At 44.8% G+C, this 18,547-nt stretch overlaps 2 protein-coding genes across 2 annotated transcripts in view; one reads left to right on the top strand and one right to left on the bottom strand.

Moving 5' to 3' along the window:
• The window catches only part of LOC121433494 (nicolin-1-like), a 28,287-nt gene extending 11,123 nt beyond the window's left edge, over window positions 1-17,164 (top strand). Inside the window, exons 2-4 of the mRNA XM_041631944.1 lie at window positions 914-1,052; window positions 6,554-6,674; window positions 16,493-17,164. Of these exons, the coding sequence (XP_041487878.1) occupies window positions 914-1,052; window positions 6,554-6,674; window positions 16,493-17,164 (932 nt within the window). The remainder of the gene's footprint in view (window positions 1-913; window positions 1,053-6,553; window positions 6,675-16,492) is intronic.
• The window catches only part of Adam23 (ADAM metallopeptidase domain 23), a 159,133-nt gene that overhangs the window by 104,760 nt on the left and 35,826 nt on the right, over window positions 1-18,547 (bottom strand). The gene's annotated exons all lie outside the window — the stretch shown is intronic.

Here is an 18,547-nt window from a genome sequence, read left to right as displayed (position 1 = left end):
ACTTTTGAGTTTACACAACCATGAATTTCAACAAACACCTGCTGTTCAACGTCAAAACAAAAGAGTGGTTAACTGGAAAGCAGGATTTTTCTCATTCTAGTTACAAAAAGCTAAAGGACATGCTAACTTGACACCGGTTTAAGAATAAGGTTCTCTGGCGAACACGAATGAGGTTAAGAAAGTTCCTTGAATGGAAACAGAGCACAGGAGGCTTTATCCTCCACAAAGTGAGTCCCATGGGCACAGTAGGACCACATTTGCAACCCATCAAGGGGAAAGCCAACTGAAGGTCACGTGTCAGCTTTCCCATGCAAATACAGACCAACCTATAACTAAGGAATGCTTCCAGCAGCAAAGGCCAGCGTATGAGAGTTTAGGAGTATTGGCGTGCATGGGGGTTTGTATTGTGGGTGGGTGGGGTAACCCTGGAGAACGACTCCTAAACTAGAAAAGCAGCAGCTGCTCAGCAATGCTTGAGACAGAGGCCAGCTAGCAGACTTTCACTTCATATGCTACTCTGTGCACGCTCTTCCCACTTGGTTCCCCACCCTATCTCAAAGGCTAATGAGTTACTCTGCAGAACTTTCCCTTGTGACAAAGGGTGCCTCTGTTGAAGAAGCCTGCCTCTTGGTAAGAGAGATGTCAGTGAGGAAAGAAAACAAGGGCTTTGTCCAGAGTCTTGGTAAGAAATTTTATTGAGCCCAGTGGTGTGAAAGGCATATAGGAATTTAAGGGCAGAGAACTCACTCCATCTTGTATGGAGTCTTCTTTTGTTTGAGATGGGGTAGAGCAGGGTCTCACTGTGTAGTCTAGGCAGACCTGGAATGTGAATTCGTGCCTCTGCCTCCTGATTGCTGGGGTCACACAGACAAGCCACACTTTCCACTCTAAATATGACTCTTCTTACTCTAAGAAGCATTTTATAAAGGAAAGCTGGACCTTTCAGCCTTCCATCAATGCTTCCCTTCGCTCCAGGCATCCTGCTATCCTGTGTACTCGAAGCTAGACGGAACTGCCTTTTCGGAGAGCCGAGAGAGCACTGGAGCTCCGAGGTAATTAAATTTCAAGGCTGCGAGACACATAAGCTTCACTGTGAGGCCTCAGTTCCTCCATGCCTCAGACCCATTGTTTGTAAACAGGACTAATAATAGTAACTCATCTTTGCATACTGTGAGGACCAAAGACTTACATCATACAAAGCACTTGGCCACTGCAGAGAGCACTGGACATGCTCAGTAGGTCACTTCACTGCTGTTATTTTTATCGGAATTCCAAGTTTCAGCACGGAGGTCTACCTGAGTTGAGATTTACATCCTTTTGCTGCTAATCCAAGAGATATAAATCAGATTAAAGTCTTATAGTTGCAAACTCTAGTTTGCAGTCATTAATCAGTAATTTTGATAGTCCCTTCTTTCTTCTCTGTGTATGAGTGTGTGTGTGTGTTCATGTTTGTACATGTGAGCTTGTGTGAGTGTCTGTGGTCAGGTACCAGCATCGGGTATCTTCTCTGTGTATGAGTGTGTGTGTGTGTGTGTGTGTGTGTGTGTGTGTGTGTGTGTTTGTACATGTGAGCTTGTGTGGGTGTCTGTGGTCAGGTACCAGGATCGGGTATCTTCTCTGTGTATGAGTGTGCGTGTGTGTGTTCATGTTTGTACATATGAACTTGTGTGAGTGTCTGTGGTCAAGTACCAGGATCGGGTATCTTCTCTTGCTTCCTGCTTTATCTTTTGAGACAGGGCCTCTTCCTTAGCTCAGCATTTCCCAGCTTGCTGGACTGGCTGGCCAGACTCTGGCTATCCACCCGTCTCCATCGTTCTCCACTCGGAAACACTAAGATCACAGATGTGTACAAAAGGACAGCACTTAACGTGGGTATCGAACTCAGGTCCTCAAACTTGTATGACAGTCACTTTACTCCCCGAGTCATCTCCCCAACTCCTGACAGTCCCCTCTTGTACTGCAAGCCGCCTACCTCCACCACTCAGGAAAGGAGACTTTATGGGAATGAGATCAGGTATTTCAACCTTCCCATCTTAAATTCTCAGTCTCAGATTCCTCATCAGAGTTCTTACACCAGCTAGTCTTCTTTCTATTTAATCTCTACTATCTAAATATTCTGACATATTTAGACATACACCACACAGCTTATTAATTCTATGTGCATAATTGGTAACTAACATACAGAAGGGCCATGCTAGCGACACTCTCCACATAACAAGAGGAGGTGAGAGCTCCTGCAAGCTGGAACTCCAGAGTCCTCGATTCCAGGCCTCGGCATATCTTAGGGAGGTGACATTGAAAAGGACTGTCAGAGTGTGTTAGTTAACTTTTCTGTCCCTTTGACGAAATGCCTGAGATCAACAGCTTAAAGAAAGAAAGATACACATTCTGACTCAAGAATTTTAGTCCACAGGAGGCTGGTTCAACTGCTGTGGGTCTATGGTAAAGCAGAAATAGTGGCAGCAGGGGGTGAGAGGTAAACTGTGCGTCATGGCAACCAGGATGGAAAGAGGAGGGCTGGGGGTGCAGGGGGGGGGGGAAGAAAAAGGTGGAAGGGCATAGAGGGGAAGAAAATGAAGCAGAGACAAGAGAGAGAATGAGAAATGCAAAAAAGAAAGAGAGAGGCAAAAAGCAGAAGGAGGGGGAAAGAAGAAAGGAGGGGGAAGAAGAGAAGTACATAGAAGTAAATAAGGAAGGGGAGAGGGGAAGAGAAAGGAGGAAGGAGAGAAGGGGAGGAAGGGGAGGGAGGGGAGTGCAGGGGAGGAAGGGAAGATGAGGGGAAGGGAAAGGAGGAAGGAGAGGAGGGGAGGGAGGGGAGGGCAGGAGATAGATGAAGGGAAAAGGAGTGAGGAAAGGAGAGGAGAAGAAGGGAGAGGAAGTGAGGGGAAAGAAGAGGAGAGAGGAAGAACTCTTCAAAGACAACTTCCTCCAGCCAGTCCTTTCCCTGCACTGTTTGGCAATTTGGTGCCCTTGTGATCTACCTGCCACCCACAACGCCCTTGCCTGGGAACCAAGCCTTCAGTAAAGGAGCCTTCGCAAAGCCTCTTCCTCATTTAAGCCAGAACAATCTGTAAGTGATGGAACCGGTACAAGTTCTGTGATGCTACAAGTTGCTTGTCAAGTCAATAGCCACATTTCTAGAATAAAAGAAACCCCTTTATGTAGGCAGCCTTAGATTCCTCTAACTCTGAACCATCCTGGAAAAATACCAGCATTCACAACACAACACATAAAGAATCAAGCTTCAAAGACTCCATTAATGGTGCAGCATCTCCCTTTTTATAAAGATTTATTTATTTTTATTTTATGAGCGTGAGTGTCCTGCCTATGTGTGTGTGTGTGGGGGGGGTGCATTGACACACATGTGTGTCTGGTGCCCCCAGGAGTGTCATATTCCTTGGAACTGAAGTTACAGCCCATTGTGAAGCACCATGTTCGGTGCTAGGAGCTGAACCACGGTCATCTGGAAGAGATCTTGTCTGCTAACCATTTTCCCAGCCTCTAAAGGGAGAGAGCTTGCTTAACATCCGAACCAGAGACATCAAGTCTTTAACGCTGCTAACTCCTGACTTACATAAAATGTGAACAATTTTAGTTAGTTCTTATTCTAAAACACGTCCAGCAGAAGACAGATTATTAAGCACCTGGCTGAAATGGCACACAAACTGACAGACGTGGCAGCTGACAGCAAAACGGGAGCCACGAACTCACTGCATGGCTGATCAAACAGGAGCAGCAGCGGCTGCACCCTCAGACGGGGACATCGTGGCTGCGCCAGTCCATCCAAGGCACAGAAGCTAACTGACAGATTTTGAAGATTTCTTTTTTTATCAATAATGACTTTTCTAACATTTGGGGGCTGGAAAGGTGTCTCCGCGTTAAAAGCACTTGCTGCTGTTACAGAAGACACAAGTTTGACTCCCAGCACCATGTTGCAGCTCACAACCACCTGTAACTCCAATCCCAAGGGATCTGATGCCCTTTTCTGACCTCCATGGGCACGCATGTGGTATAAAGACTAATGAGCAAAGAAAACTCTCAGGCACATGAAATAATAAAATACATAATTTTTTTTAAAAAATTCAAAGTTTAACAAATTAAGGGCTAGATATTGTTATTCGGAAACACTGTGTAATGTAGAGAACTCATTCCACAGCAATCCTGTGTGAATGAGGTTTCACAACAGGTGCTTCAAAGCGGTTCTTTATGTGTTTTAGGTGGTGGGGAAAATACAGGTCAAAATTTACATAGTCATGCCTACACAATTGTATAAGTGAAAGTGGTAATTTTTTTGTTTGCTTGGTTGGTTGGTTGGCTTTGGTTTTTCGAAACAGTGTTCCTCTGTGGCTTTGGTGCCTGTCCTGGAACTAGCTCTTGTAGACCAGGCTGGCCTTGAACTCATGGAGATCTGCCTGCCTCTGAAGCTAGAAATTTTAAGAAGATTTTTTTAAATAGACTATGACAATATAGTCAATTATGTACTTCTATGAATAACAAATCTAAACAAAAAGAACTGGCTGCCTATTTTACAACAAAAAGCCAAGACTAGGCCCAGCCTGTGGAAGATAACTGCAGAATGACTCTGAGACCCAGCCAGGGCTTAACAGTGTACTTTGACAAAGGAACAGAGCCATTGAGTGCTTAGTATAAGCACGGTCCCTGTCACACAGTGCTCCCCAGGCAGACCCCAATCTCAGCTAACAGTTCAATGAACTGAGACTCAGACTGGTCCCACAGTTTATCCAAATGACAGAATCAGGAAATAGAGCACAATACTTGGTACCAATCGAAAGCATACTTTCCGGTACAGCTCACGGTCATCTTAGTCATCACAGGCTGTGTCGCGGCTCTGCCTCACATGCGGTGGCCGATCCTTTCTTTCCTCCTTTTCCACTCACCTGATTTCCACACACTTTCCCAACTGTCAGCTGTAAACGTCGCTCCTTCAATCTTATGACCTTTGTTGTACACAAGGGCCCGCTTGACTGGTGGTGTGACCCATGTCTTTGAATACACACGGATCCAGTGCTTAACACTGAATAAGTATTCAAACTAACATGATGGCAACACTGGACAACATAGTTGCTGAAAGAGTACAACTCCATTCCCATGAGGACCACAGCGGCCTAAACAAATTAACACAGTCCTGTGAGAACTAATTTATACTAAAGATGGTGTTTCTCAGAAGGCTTAATCTTCCGTTCCTGAAAGTACTGCCCACTAAAAATAGTCAATAGAGTTCTCAACAAGAGTAGGGATTTCAATGCTCTGTGGAGCACGGTGCTCTGCTCAGGGACAGACAAGAGCAGGCTGTCTGGAGGACAGACCCACAATACTACAGCAAGGCTGGGGATACATTAGAGGGGCTCTCACACAGAACTGTGGGCTGTTTACATTGACTCACACAAACACATTAGAATAAGGCTTATGGATGCACAGAGCCAAAGGGAATCTAGATTTCTCTCCGTGGGTGAATGACTGGATATCGGATTCACTCCACCAGATCCACTGCTGCAGGTAGACACAGTTACAGAAACTGATCTTCAAATACCGGGTCGAACAGATATCTACAGAGAACATCCTTTATGGGAAGACCTATGAAACTATAATTTACATTTTAGAAGAGCATACACAAATAAAAGATTGTATAAAACACATTCACAAATAAGATAGGAAAAAGAAGGAAGGTAGAAGGAAATAGATAAGAAAAAAATATTAAAGAAAAACAAAATACTCGGGTCTTGCTCAACCAATGACATTGCATGCTATGAATGCTAACATTGACTGCAGCCTTCTGAACCTGGTGTTCATTGGAAATCCAGACTGACATAAGCTATTATCTCAGACATCCTTCTATTAAGCGTTAGGTTTCCTTGTTCTTCAAAGTCAATGAGAAAACACTGATTTTTTTTAACCTCCAATATTAGTGTCATACACTAAAGATTCAATAAACAGTATGTCAGAATCACAGAAAAAGCGGAAGACATAACTATTTAGGGGTAAAGGGGCAGTGCTTGTCATGACAAGCATACGAAGGTCACAGGACTACTTTATGGAGCTGCTTTTCTCCTTCTACCTTTATGTGGCTTCTAGAGATGGAAACCAGGAAGCAGGTCACCAGGCTTGCACGGCGAGTGCCTTTCCATGCTGAGCCATCTCACCAGCCTAGAAAATTCTTTTTAGTGCCTAAATGGAGAGAAGTTTCTGTTGGCTGGCGGATAACGTGGGAGGAAATCACTGCAGTGATCTGTTAGGTTTTTTCAGCTTCCCAGGTGAAGTTTGAAAGTCACCAAGGGGTAACTTGTTTTGAATTAGCTGCATGTTAGACATGCTGAGGAGAATTAGCAAATAATAAATATCAAAATGTACAGGACTTCACACTAATGGCTTCTATACAGCTCCGTCATTTAAGACAAAGGAAACGGCACTATGCTTTGATCACTTTCTTCCCAATACAATCAGATCAGGTGCAGATTAATTTTTAGCAGCAAGCCTTCTATCTGCAGAAGAAGTTAAAGCAGCATTTCAGCTGCTGTGCCTTAATCTTAAACAGAACGTTAATATTCCTTCTTCAGGGCAGTGCAGCTGGTTCCGTGGACATTACTTTCGGCTGTCCCTCGCTGCATGCCTCTGAATGGTCCTCTAGGATGGACCGCACCGAGTCTATCTCATCGGTAGAACACTGGGAGAGCACACTGGAGGAGAAACTTGAGATGGCTTTCACCTTTCGGAAAGTTCTTAAGGACTTCAAAATGCCCTTTTGTGCCTGACAAAAGTGCCCGCTGCTTGACCACACTGAGCACAGCAGGGAAGGACTATAAATAGGAACTTAGACTAGAGCTGTGCGCTTCTCCTGTATTAGAAAAATTCTTTCTGAAACTTTCTCTTCTTCTTGGAAAAGGCCCTGTACTCTTTGTACCCTGGCTGAACATATGAACAAAATTTTGGCTATTTTCTTGGGGACAATAGCAATCTCAGAGACCATTTTCCAAAAGGCACCGGTAAGTGGTTAAAGTACACTAGTGTCCGGGAGTGGGTGGCTTTTTAGTACAAGAAAAGGGAACAAGATATATATGTTCAGGAAACAAGGACCTGCCGGCCTGGTCTAAGAATCAATCCTGTCAGGCTCAGGGTATTCTCAGCAGGGACAAGAAGGGACTACCTCACATGGGGAACAAATCTGTGAGGCTTTTAAGAGTGCAATCCCCCCCCCCAAAAAAAATGCAAGTTATCCTTAGAGACAGGAAGTGCACAAATGGGAGCAATAGTATTCTCATTTATGGATCTTAATGAAGGGTCTTTACCTCATCCTGGAAGCCTTTGTAAACCCCTCCACCTTCGAAGCAGAGATTTCAAAGTGACACACTGGGCCAACTCCAACAAGCTCCAACAGCTCATGTGACAGCCTTCCTTCACTCAGAAACAAGGCCACTAAAAAGGAAACTATATAGACCAGTTTAAATTTAGAAAACCACCAGGTAGGGAATATGCTATGATTAAAATGCAACTCTCAAAAGACAAGCTAGACTCATGTTTTCTTCCATAGTATGGATATGCCATCTTCTACTTGAGGACGTGTGGGAGGGGCATACATTCAAAACAGGGGAAGTGCCAAACAAGTATTTTGTTTACGGTGCTGGGTATAAAACAGTTTCCTGCCTTGAATCCACAGAGCTGCAAACCTTGCCTCAAACTGGCTTTATTACAAGGAATATCTAATCATTTCTTGTAGTTTGCTCTTATTACACGGTTAGCTAACTCAAAAGCACACACAGAATCCAGGAGTGCTAAGCCAGAAGAATGGAGAGGTTATTAACTCTGGAGAGTGCTGTTGTCTCTCAACATCCGCATTAGACAGCACTAATGACGTCACAGGAACAAAGCTGATGAGGCTTGGGTGTTTTTCTAATTCCCACTGAAGTATCAGGACTTCTTTCTGCAGCGCATAAAACACTGCTGAAGATGAGTCTGGGAGAGACATCCATCAAAGAAAGGATGTGAAACAGAGTAACAGCTCGTCGCTCCTGCAGCTAGTAAACACTGCAGGTTGGTGACTCATCTGGCAAAAACGCATGGGTGCTCAGAAAGAATTGCTTCCCTGCTTCATATCCAAAAGCACCAAGCAACCTAGTCATCCTTGAGTTACTCACCCTAAAACTTCAGTAACAGGCCCCTCCTTTCCCTGATCCTAAACTGTGGGCTCCTTAGAACTTAGTATCATTCTTGTCCTATAGTCAAACACTGTATAGAAAATGGGCGGAAGGGAGGTGGGTAGGAAGAACAACCAAAGACCTCCTAAACCATTGTACCACTGTCTGAATATCTTTAAAGACTGGAGCATGTTCTTAACACAAGTTGGATCAGCATGGTGGGAAAACAGCATCAACAGGCAGGAGCCCCTGATACTGTTAGATCTCTGCAAAATCCCTCCTCGGTGAAAGGGGAAGAAGAGAGGAAGGAAGGTCAGTTAATCAAGATGAAGAGTTTCTAGGAATATGATGGACAGCATGGTGGCTGAGTGGTCACAGGCAACAGCATAGTGGTGCTGTGCTGTGTGCTCGGGTTTGTAAGAGGGAGATAGTTGTACATTTTCACATCTAAAAAATGAGTGCAAGAAGAAAAGAAGAGGAGGAGGAGGGAGGAGGAGGAGATGGGAGAAGGAGGAAAGAAGGAACAGGAAAAGATAATCATGACGGAACAATTCTTATGTCTGCTAGCTTGAGTACCATGGCGACCTCACATATCAAAACAACACACTGTATGTATTTTTTTTAAAGTATAGCTTTGTTAATTACATCTCAATAAAACTGGGAGGGATTAAAAAAACAGAACTCTCAAGGAATTGTAAGAGATCTAGTTTGTCCTTCTGGAATCCTCTGGTCACAAATCATGTGGTAGTTCCTTGGAAGGCAGAGGCAGGCGGATCTCTGTAAGTCTGAGGCCAGCCTGGCCTATAGAGCAAGTTCCAGGACAGCTAAGAACAGCTGAGACTACACAGCAAACCCTGTCTCTAAAAACCAAAAGAAGGTGGAGGAGGAGAAAGAGGAGGACGAGCTTGGTTAAAAGACAGAAAGAAAGAAAGAAAGAAAGAAAGAAAGAAAGAAAGAAAGAAAATGTGTAGTGCAGGGTGTGTCAGGAATTTTTAGCCTCTTATTTGAAAGGCACTTCTTTCCAAAAAGGTAAATATAATTTTAATTAAATTAAACTTGAAAGTTTTTTGCTGAAAAAACATTAAGCCTTTATGAGTTGTTTTCTTTTAAAACAATTTGAACGCTGAAGCACAAGAACGTCAGCAGGGAAGAGGAATTAGGAGTGACATCTCCGAAAAGTACATTTTAATAAACACATCACAACAGGCTGTTGTTAGGATTCTAATATTGGCGCTTCTAATTTATAATTAATTTGAAAAGAGCGGAGAAATGACTTTCTGTGGTGAATATGGTCTGTGAATCACCGAAAAAAAAATAGTTCTGAAAGTAACGCAATCTTCAGTGGCATCAAACAACCACCGAGGTTCTTAATGAGCCATTTATTCTGATTATCAAGCTGTGACTTTATATAAATCCATACAGAATCAAGAGGAAAGTTTAATAAATCATTGTTTGGGGCAGATTTATTCATGAAATGGGGATTATAAAAACAAGCCGACATGAAAAGACAAGTTTCATCTTGTTTCTTTTCTCTACGGTTCGTTTATAGGGTTTTTCAAACGTATCTGGCATGCGTCCTCAAACTGGACGTTAGCCTTCAGGTGATGTTGTGAAGAGGTGGGCACTGGGACAATGGCAAGGCCATGAGGGATTAGTGCTCTTACAAGCCAGGCTTAAGAGAACTGCCTCAACCTCCCTCTCTTCCCCAGTTGTGAGGACACACTTTGTCCTCCTACCCTGAGTGGCTGCAGCGACATCCCGAAGCAGGGGTCCTTCACCAGAATCAAATCTTGGCCTTGCACTCGGACTTCTCCAACTCCAGAACCATAGGAATATATTTCCATTGTTCTGAAATATGTTGCAGTATTTTGAAATAGCTTTATACGTGAACTTAGGTGATGTCTCAACTTTTCGAGGCTTTGATATCAGAAAGTCCTAGGTTTCTGCTAACAGCTGCCATTAGCAGTCTCTGTACATTTGCTGATCTCCTTGACCTCCATTTTCTCTTACTCCAAACCTCCAGGTCTCCACTTTCAAATCTCTACCTGGACAACTCCTAAAAATAAGCTTCAGGTGTAATTTGAAACATTGATTTCCATGAATCCACTCCATATTTAATGTAACTCATGTCCTTCCTATGTGAGTAAAACCATCCTGCATTCTTTACTAGAGTACTTGGAAAACTTTCATTAAGTTTCTGGGGACTTACCTTTTCCCTCCACCACCCCGTAAGCATCACGGGGAGAAGAGCCCTCTCTTGCAATCTTAACACCGTCTGGCTCTTAGCAGACACACAAGAAACATCATGAAATATAAGTACTTGGAATGGTTTATGAAAGGCTTCCTTCCATCAGTGCAAATTTATTGGACATTTCAATGAGGTTAGAAAGAGCATTGGGTACTTGGTTCATACAGAAGGTCAAAATGAGAAGCCCATTTAAGTATTATTGGTGTACCTTTGCAAAATGATGGTTATCCCTATTAACTATAATTCTAAAAAATGTCTCACTGTGCCAGACCAAAGGGAAATATCTCCTTGGCAGAAAAATATTTTTATCTGTAAACAGACAGACGAACTACTCTGATCAGACAGTGAAAATTATACAACCCGAGATATTGCTTTTCTCAACTAATTGCCAGAAAATTAAGATCTAGCTCCAATCGCTTCTGCAATTAGCTCATCCCCAATGGCTACTCTCCCAGACCCTCTGGGATCTTCACTGTTTTGTCATGACTAACTTCTGCTAGAATCTTTCTGTATGAAACCAGTATGAGCTCTGAAGGAAGGATAAAGTCCTGATTTATTTGGCCGTATTTCACACCAGGCTGGTTGCCTGCATGGGGTCTCTTTTTATCCAGCAATCAAGAAATAGCTTCCTGGTTCCCTGGGTTTGTATTTTATATCCTGCATTGAATAACAAGTGCCCAGAGATTACACTGGCAATTATATCTTTTGATTCTGATATGAATTCTTGGCTGTCATGTTTCTTCTCTGCGGTAGCCACCGGGTTCTTGTTCAAGGCCACTCTAAATCGAGCTCCTGTGGCAATTCTGGTCTTCCTGGCCTTGATCATTCATCCCTGACAAATGTTATCAACAGGCAGCAAGAACTGGGCTTCTTACTTTAAGTAGAAGGCAAGCATTAGCTAATCTGTCTGTCTACTCTGTCTGTCTACACAGACCGGAGGAACAGCACCTGACTTACATGCACAAAGCCCTGGTTTAAGCCTGGGAATCCCAAGAAGAGAGGGTGGGGAGAGAAATATTTATGTTTGGATTGTTGTTTTTTGGAGACAGGGTCTCTCTGTCACGTAACTCTGGCTGGCATATATCTCTCTATATAGATCAGGCTGACCCCAAACTCACAGAGATCTGCTTCGTATGGCCTCTGCTGAGTGCAGGGATTAAAGACAGGTCGCTGCTGTCGTTGTGTTTAATTGTGAAAGCTACTCTCAGGCCATTTGTTTGTTTGTTTGGTTGTTTGGTTTTTCAAGACAGGGTTTCTCTGTGGCTTTGGAGCCTGTCCTGGAACTAGCTCTGTAGACCAGGCTGGTCTCGAACTCACAGAGATCCGCCTGCCTCTGCCTCCCGAGTGCTGGGATTAAAGGCGTGCACCACCATCGCCCTCTCAGACCATTTTTAAATAGATGGGATAAACACTGTAAATACCTAAAACAGGAGCCTGCTAAAATTTGGGGAGTGCTTTTCTTAAAGGTTTTTTTCACAGTGACTGGACCTGATCCAACAACACAATGATGATTCATCAGAAGCACATAATATTGAAACCATCCAACACAGGCTTAGCTCTCCAGACAGAAATGTCCAGGGTGAGACCTGCTAAGTTCTTTTTTTTTAAAAAAAATGGTTATTATTTTATGATTTATTTATTTTTACTTTATGTGCACTGGTATTTTGTCTGCATGTATGCCGTGCAAGGGAGTCAGATCCCTGGAGGTAGAGTTACAGGCAACTGTAAGCTGCCATGTGGGTGCTAGGAATTGAACCCAGGTCCTCTGGAAGAACAGCCAATGCTCTTAACTGCTGAGCCATCTCTCCTGCCCCAAGACCTGCTAAGTTCTTATCTGGTCAGAGAAAACATGGCAAACATCAGAGCTACCTGGACTCCTGGAATCAAAATGTTCAAAACTAAACAGGAGAGAAGGTCTAAAGAGGTGAAACCCCTTAGCAATCCCTTCCCCCTGACAGGAGAAAGCTTTCCATAGCGATTCCAGGCAGTGAGCATACAATTAATCTGTATCGTATTACAAGTGGCAGCGTCAGTCAGGATTTATTTCCCTGGAAACTGCTTCTTAAGATTCCCTACTATTACAGAAATTCTTTTTTCTGAATTTACCAAAACAATTCAAGTTTTCCTAAAATATGTAACTGCAAAAGAGCCCAGTCTCACGCCAGTGTGTGGAAATGCAGTCGGCTAAGCAGAGGTAGAAGGCAGATTCCCTTGCTACCAGCAGCACTGCCGCTGTATCCTGGGCTGAACTGAATCAGGATTGGTCTGTAGACTGAGGAACCACAGGTGACGTGCCAGGACGGTAGCTTACACAAACGAACCAAAGAACTTATTTCCCCAGTCTTGGGAACCCAAAAACAAGATGTTGGCAGGGTTGATGAAACTCTGCAGGCCTCTGCCTGCCTCGTCACCGTCTCCTGACCTTTGTGTACATTCATGGCCTCTCAGATTTCTTGTTCTTATAAGGAAACCTGTCACACTGAATTTGGAGCTCCCCAAAAGACTGTGTTTTGACTGATTACCTTCTAAAAGACCTTGTTCCAACCTACATGGTGAGGCACTGAAGTTCACCAAGATTCTGCATTGCTTTTGCATTTTAATTTATAGGCGAGAGACAGAAGTCAGTTTCTGACAGATGGCCAAGCTCTATGCATGGGGCTGTTTTAAAAGCAGCTGGAGCCTTGTGCATGTACTTTATATTGTTAAAAGCTGATCAAGATTGTTTTGTTCTTTTCTCCTCAGTCAACATGGACATCTGAAATCATGAGAACCATGCCTGGCTCACTAGGAGATTAACAGCTCAGAGCTGTAATCACGGAACAGTTGCAGAAGAGCCTCCGTCAGACGTCAGGCTGTAATTCCAAACTGCAGGGACTCACTAGGTCTCAGACTGCCCAGCAGCAGAAGAGATGAACATATCAACTATAAAGGGTGTGAAAGGCGTTTAAATGCAGTGTGGGTAAAGGGCCTAGGTGACAGTCTAACCCTTGTTAGTATAACGCAGAAGTCTCCTTCTGCCGACCCCTTGATCTTAGGAAAGAAAGCATTTGCCCTAAGTAGCAACATCTAAAGGCACAGCATCCTGACACGGATTCCCTACACTGTGAACACCAGCTACTCTAACTTCTACAGACGGAAGCCCTGAGAGTGTGTCCGCTGGTGACCTCAGCCGCAGGGCTCAGGTGGAAAGTCTCGATTCCAAACTTCCTGAGCTCTCTCAAAGGTGAGAGAGGAAGTCAGAAGTGAAACTAAGGCGCTGAGAGGAAGGAGAGGAAAGGGCACTGACACAAAGCGTCCATCTTAGAGCAGGAGCCAATAAGTCCAGAATTCAAGACCCGGACAACACTACAGCCTGGGGCTGGGAACCAGTCAGTCTGCTCGCTACCATCCCTAGTCCACGACCAATCGTATCTGGTCCTATTCATTCACAGAAGCAAAACGAGGTAGGAAGCCTGTTTCTTCTTTACATGCTCCTTCTTCTAAACCAAAACAAAGTACAAGCCTCAGAATCTTCAGAATTAAAAACTACATTAATCAGAACAAACCTGAAAGCCCCCTTTAGAATGAAGAACGGCCCAGAAGGTCCACTGTTTAGTGGCTTCACATCTCTCTAAGGAAGGAGCTCACCAACCTTAGCACTCCACCCGCAACCCCAGGAGTTAGTGTGTGGAAGGAAGGTATCCTTTGAAATCCTCAGCTGTTTGGGGGAGGAGCCCAGTGCGCCATGACTAGAGTCCTGACCAATCACCACACAGTTCACAGCAATGGCCTAAGAGCGTTTGCCCTACCTGGGAGGAAGAAGTGAAGAGTGACTTCCCCAGAAGCAGCCTGCAGCCAACAACTGCCTGGGCAGTTGGTGATCTCCATTAGGTAACTGACAGGGGGTATCTGAGAGTGCAGAAACCCCGGGCTCCTCCAGGGGACTGCCTTCAGTTAATGGAGAAAGCAAGCTTCCTCGGGTTGGTAGACTTTTCTCCCCAGCCTCGCCTCACCAGTAGCAGGGATCCCTGCTCTAAGCAGCACCCTCTAGGAGTCAGTCAGCCCCACTCACGGAGGCCCTGCTCTCAGCACCGAGGTGCCACAGTCAAGCTCCATCACGAGTTTAATCAAGATATACACACACACACACACACACATATATATATAGTGTATACATACACACACTTCTTGAGTTTTTTTTTACTTCTTGAGATTATGATTACATTGCTTCCCACTTTTCTTCCTCCAAACCTCTCATATATACCCACTCCCTTGCTCTCTTTCAAATTTATGACCTCTTTTTCTTTAACTGCTGTTACGTGTGCGTGTGTGTTCCTAAATACAACCTGCTCGATCTGTACGATGTTACTTGCAATCATGCTCTCTGGGCTGACCATGTGGTATTGGATAACCAACTGGTGCGTCCTTCCCCGAGCCATCATGTTTTAATGTCATCTGTGTACATATTAATTTCATTTCTCTATCTTGGATTCTTTTCTTTTTCTTTTAACTGTGGGCTCTTGGAAAGGGAAAACCCCTCTGACTTGAATTCCCTATGCTGCTCAGCACAGCATCTCCACAAACTAGATGCTCGATGTGCTGACTAGCTGAAGGATGAATTAACTATGTCAGTCAGCATGAAAGTCGGGTTCTTTATTTAACCTAACGCAAACTATTTTAGCATGGCTCTTTTCTTCTTTCAAGAGTACAGCATGAACTGCCTTTAATGAGCAAATTACTGTGTGCATATGTTTCTGTAAATCTGCGTTTTCTAGACTTTCATCTTGAACAACCCTGAGTCCCAGAAAATTCAACCAAAGATCTCAACAAATCCAAAACCACTTTCCTGGATACAGCATAGTAACACTTTTTTTTTAAGTCCTGCCTTTTCCACTCACTCAACTCTTTGCTGGGGCCATCCCCATCCACACAGAGACCCTGAGCCTGCTGGAGTCATCGGCATGCTCATATTCATGCACCATTCCCCTGCATATCTCCTCACTGTGAACCCACACCGCACCCCCAGGAAAAGAGGAACATGACCGCCAGTCAGGGCGATGTCCTACACACAGGAGAATGCTGCCACGGGGTTTGTGTGCTACTCGGAAGCCCACACCACCTTTCCTCTCCCACGCCTGCTAGTCCACCACAGCTCTCAGCATTGCCTGCCTGGTCCAATCTGAGTCACTTCTTTCAGCTCACCAGGTTATTGATAAAGCAACCTTCTTACTCTCCAAGTTCCATACCTGTAGCTCCCCAGTTTTAGGTTACAGTCACCTCCTTTGAAGTTCCTATGGTGTCAAGCAGAGCTCTCCCTGAGCACTGTCAAGATCTCACCAGAATGTCCCTGCCTGGTTAACAACCTAGAGTGTGTGAACACTGGTACACAGTGAGAATCCTTCTTTCTCTGTCCTATGTATAGGCCAGTAGTAGGCAGGCATTTATGTCATTACAGGGTCTTTCTATGTTGCCCGAGCTGGCCTAGAGCTTATCAGACTGGCTCTGAACATGCAAGAGATCCTCCTAGCTCTTCTACCCCAAGGGCTGAGATTACAGGCATGGGCCTTTAAATAAACAGTCAAGCATGCTGGGAGACTTGGAGCCAATTGCTTGACTTGGAAATACAAGCATCCAAAAATCCAATCATCTGCAAGTCCTGTTATTTTCTAAATCAGTGACTAGTGAGCAGCTGTAGGGCAACAGAAAGCATGCCACATGAATCACAGCACGTTTTCAATGCAATGGAGAATGATATCCAAGGATCCGCTCCATAGACTATCCCTTCTGTTAACCCCTCCCTCATCAGCTCCATCTTCCAGTTAATCAACTCATTCCATCATCACAGTAACCCTGATACGTTCTGACTCTTTCTCCCAGCCGATCGTCCAGTGGCCATTTGCTGTCTCCAAGTCATGTTCTCTCATTCATCCCTCACCCTGTGACCCCTCCCCACAACAACCCAAGCTTCACTCAAACTGCTGTCTTCCAACCACCAGTGACAAATCAGCTGGAAAATCCGAAGGATGCTCCTTGCTTCTTAACTCTCCAGAGCACTCAACTGCACATAACAATGCCAATCATAGGCCTGTAAAGGTTAGTAGTTGGCGACTGTTAGCGGCGATTGTGCTTGGTCGCTGGCGCCGGCATCGTGTCTCGTGTGTTGGTGCCCTGTCATGTGAAAAGCACCGTAGCCCTGCAAGTGGGAGACATGAGAACCTCCCAAGGTCGGCCTGGCATGCTGGTCGTCGATGTCACCTTTCCCAACGTCGCGCCTTTCGAGTTGCAGGAGATCATGTTTAAGAATTACTACACAGCTTTCTTGAGCATCCGTGTTCATCAACATACCCCACTGCACACACCATCCAAGTGGGTAACTTGTCTGCGGGACTACTGTTTGATGCCTGACCCACACAGTGAGGAAGGAGCCCAGGAGTATGCATCACTGTTCAAACACCAGATGCTGTGTGACATGACCAGAGTACTGGAGCTGCATCTGATTCGGCGGCAGCCATCAACACTATGGCTGTCTTTCACAGTGGAGGAAGTGCAAATCTACCAGCAGGGACCAAAGAGACCCTCCTTGACTTTCCCCAAGTGGCTTTCCCACCTGGTGTCCAATGAGCAGCCTGTTCCCCGCCTTGAGGGTCTCCCAGATCCCAGAGTATCCTCTGAGGTGCAGCAGATGTGGGCACTGACAGAGATGATTCGGGCTAGTCACAGTTCCACAAGGATGGGCCGCTTTGATAGGGATGTCTGTGATGATCTGAATCTGCTCTCCTACACATGAACGGCAGCTTCTACTTGAGACATTGGCCTTCTGTGCCCATCCAGGACTGGTTTGGTCACCAGAAACTGAAGTGTGTTCCCTGCGCATCCAAGTTCTATCTGTGCCAAAGAAATTCTTGACATTCACTTAGCTGTTTTAGCATGAATTCCCAGTGTGTGTGGGGGTACTTTCTGTCTTTGTCTGACATGCAAATTCATTCTCTTCCTCTCAACATTTACAGGTTCTACTTAGAATCCTTGAGTTCCTCCTGCCTATCCTGCCAGTGTGCACAGCCTGTCTTCTACCATTTTCCCTATTGAGATAAACCTGTTCCCTGTAGCCTAGGAAGGCCACTGCTATTTTGACACTCATGACCTGAGAAACTTGAAGAAGAGATGTCCCCTATTCATTCCTCTGCTTCTGTTGGTAGGTAGCCTTTTTCCTTTTGTATTATATCCATAGAAAAGTAAATGTCCTACAGACCTGCATGGTCTGTAGGTTGACCTTTTGGTCAACATGGAGATCACTAATTTTGGATGTCAGACAGCTAGCTGGGTGACATATTATTAATCTCCATAGATCTGCCATGAGTAACATCTCTGTTATGTGGACTATAATCGCAATGTTCTCTGGGTTACTTTTTAAGGGACTTTAAGGCTGCTAACTTTCCACTGGGACCTGTATATGCTTCTTGCGTGACTGGAAGTGACGAGAAAGGATTGGCATCTTTTTCTTCATACTGTGCGACATTCATTAATTAGTTGATTGTTTTCCTCCTCCTGCTCCTCTTCCTCATGCCCCTCCTCCTGATCATCCTCCTGCTGCTCCTCCTCCTCCTGCCCCTCCTCTTGGTCCTAGTCCTCTCCTCCTCCTGATCCTCCTCCTCCTGCTGTTTCTCTGGATCCTCTTCCTCCTGCTCCTCCTCCTGCTCTTCTTAGTGCTGCTCCTCCTACTGCTGTTCCTCCTAGTCCTCCTCCTGCTTCTCCTCCTGCTCTTTCTGTCTTAACCTTTGGAGCTGATACTCAGCTCTGCAAACAGACAAGCTGACCATGAGAAATGATTTATCCAGAACTCTAACATTCTAATTTGATCTAGCCACCTAATCTCTCTCCTCCTCCTTCAGCTCCACATCAATGAATATCAGACTTTGAAAGGAGTCCAAAGAGGTCAGGTCAGCCCTGAAAGCTCTTCACCTCTTCTCAGGTGGATTCCTGGTCACAGAGCTCAGTCTCCCTTGGTATAGTACATCACAACTCTTCAACGGCTTGGAACTCAAAGACTAGTTTGTGAGTGAAGTTCCCTCTTTTCCATTCTTCCACCACTGAATATGCCTCTTACTGTCCTCAACACTCATATCCTAAATACTAGTTTTTATCATGACACGAGCATCTGGACCTGGGTTCC

This window comes from Microtus oregoni, unplaced genomic scaffold, assembly GCF_018167655.1.
Source record: "Microtus oregoni isolate MIOR12 unplaced genomic scaffold, Mior012 000038F_ref0000394, whole genome shotgun sequence".
NCBI lineage: Eukaryota > Metazoa > Chordata > Mammalia > Rodentia > Cricetidae > Microtus > Microtus oregoni.
Note: the sequence above shows the minus strand (reverse complement) of the source record. Positions and strands in the feature narration are given on the sequence as shown.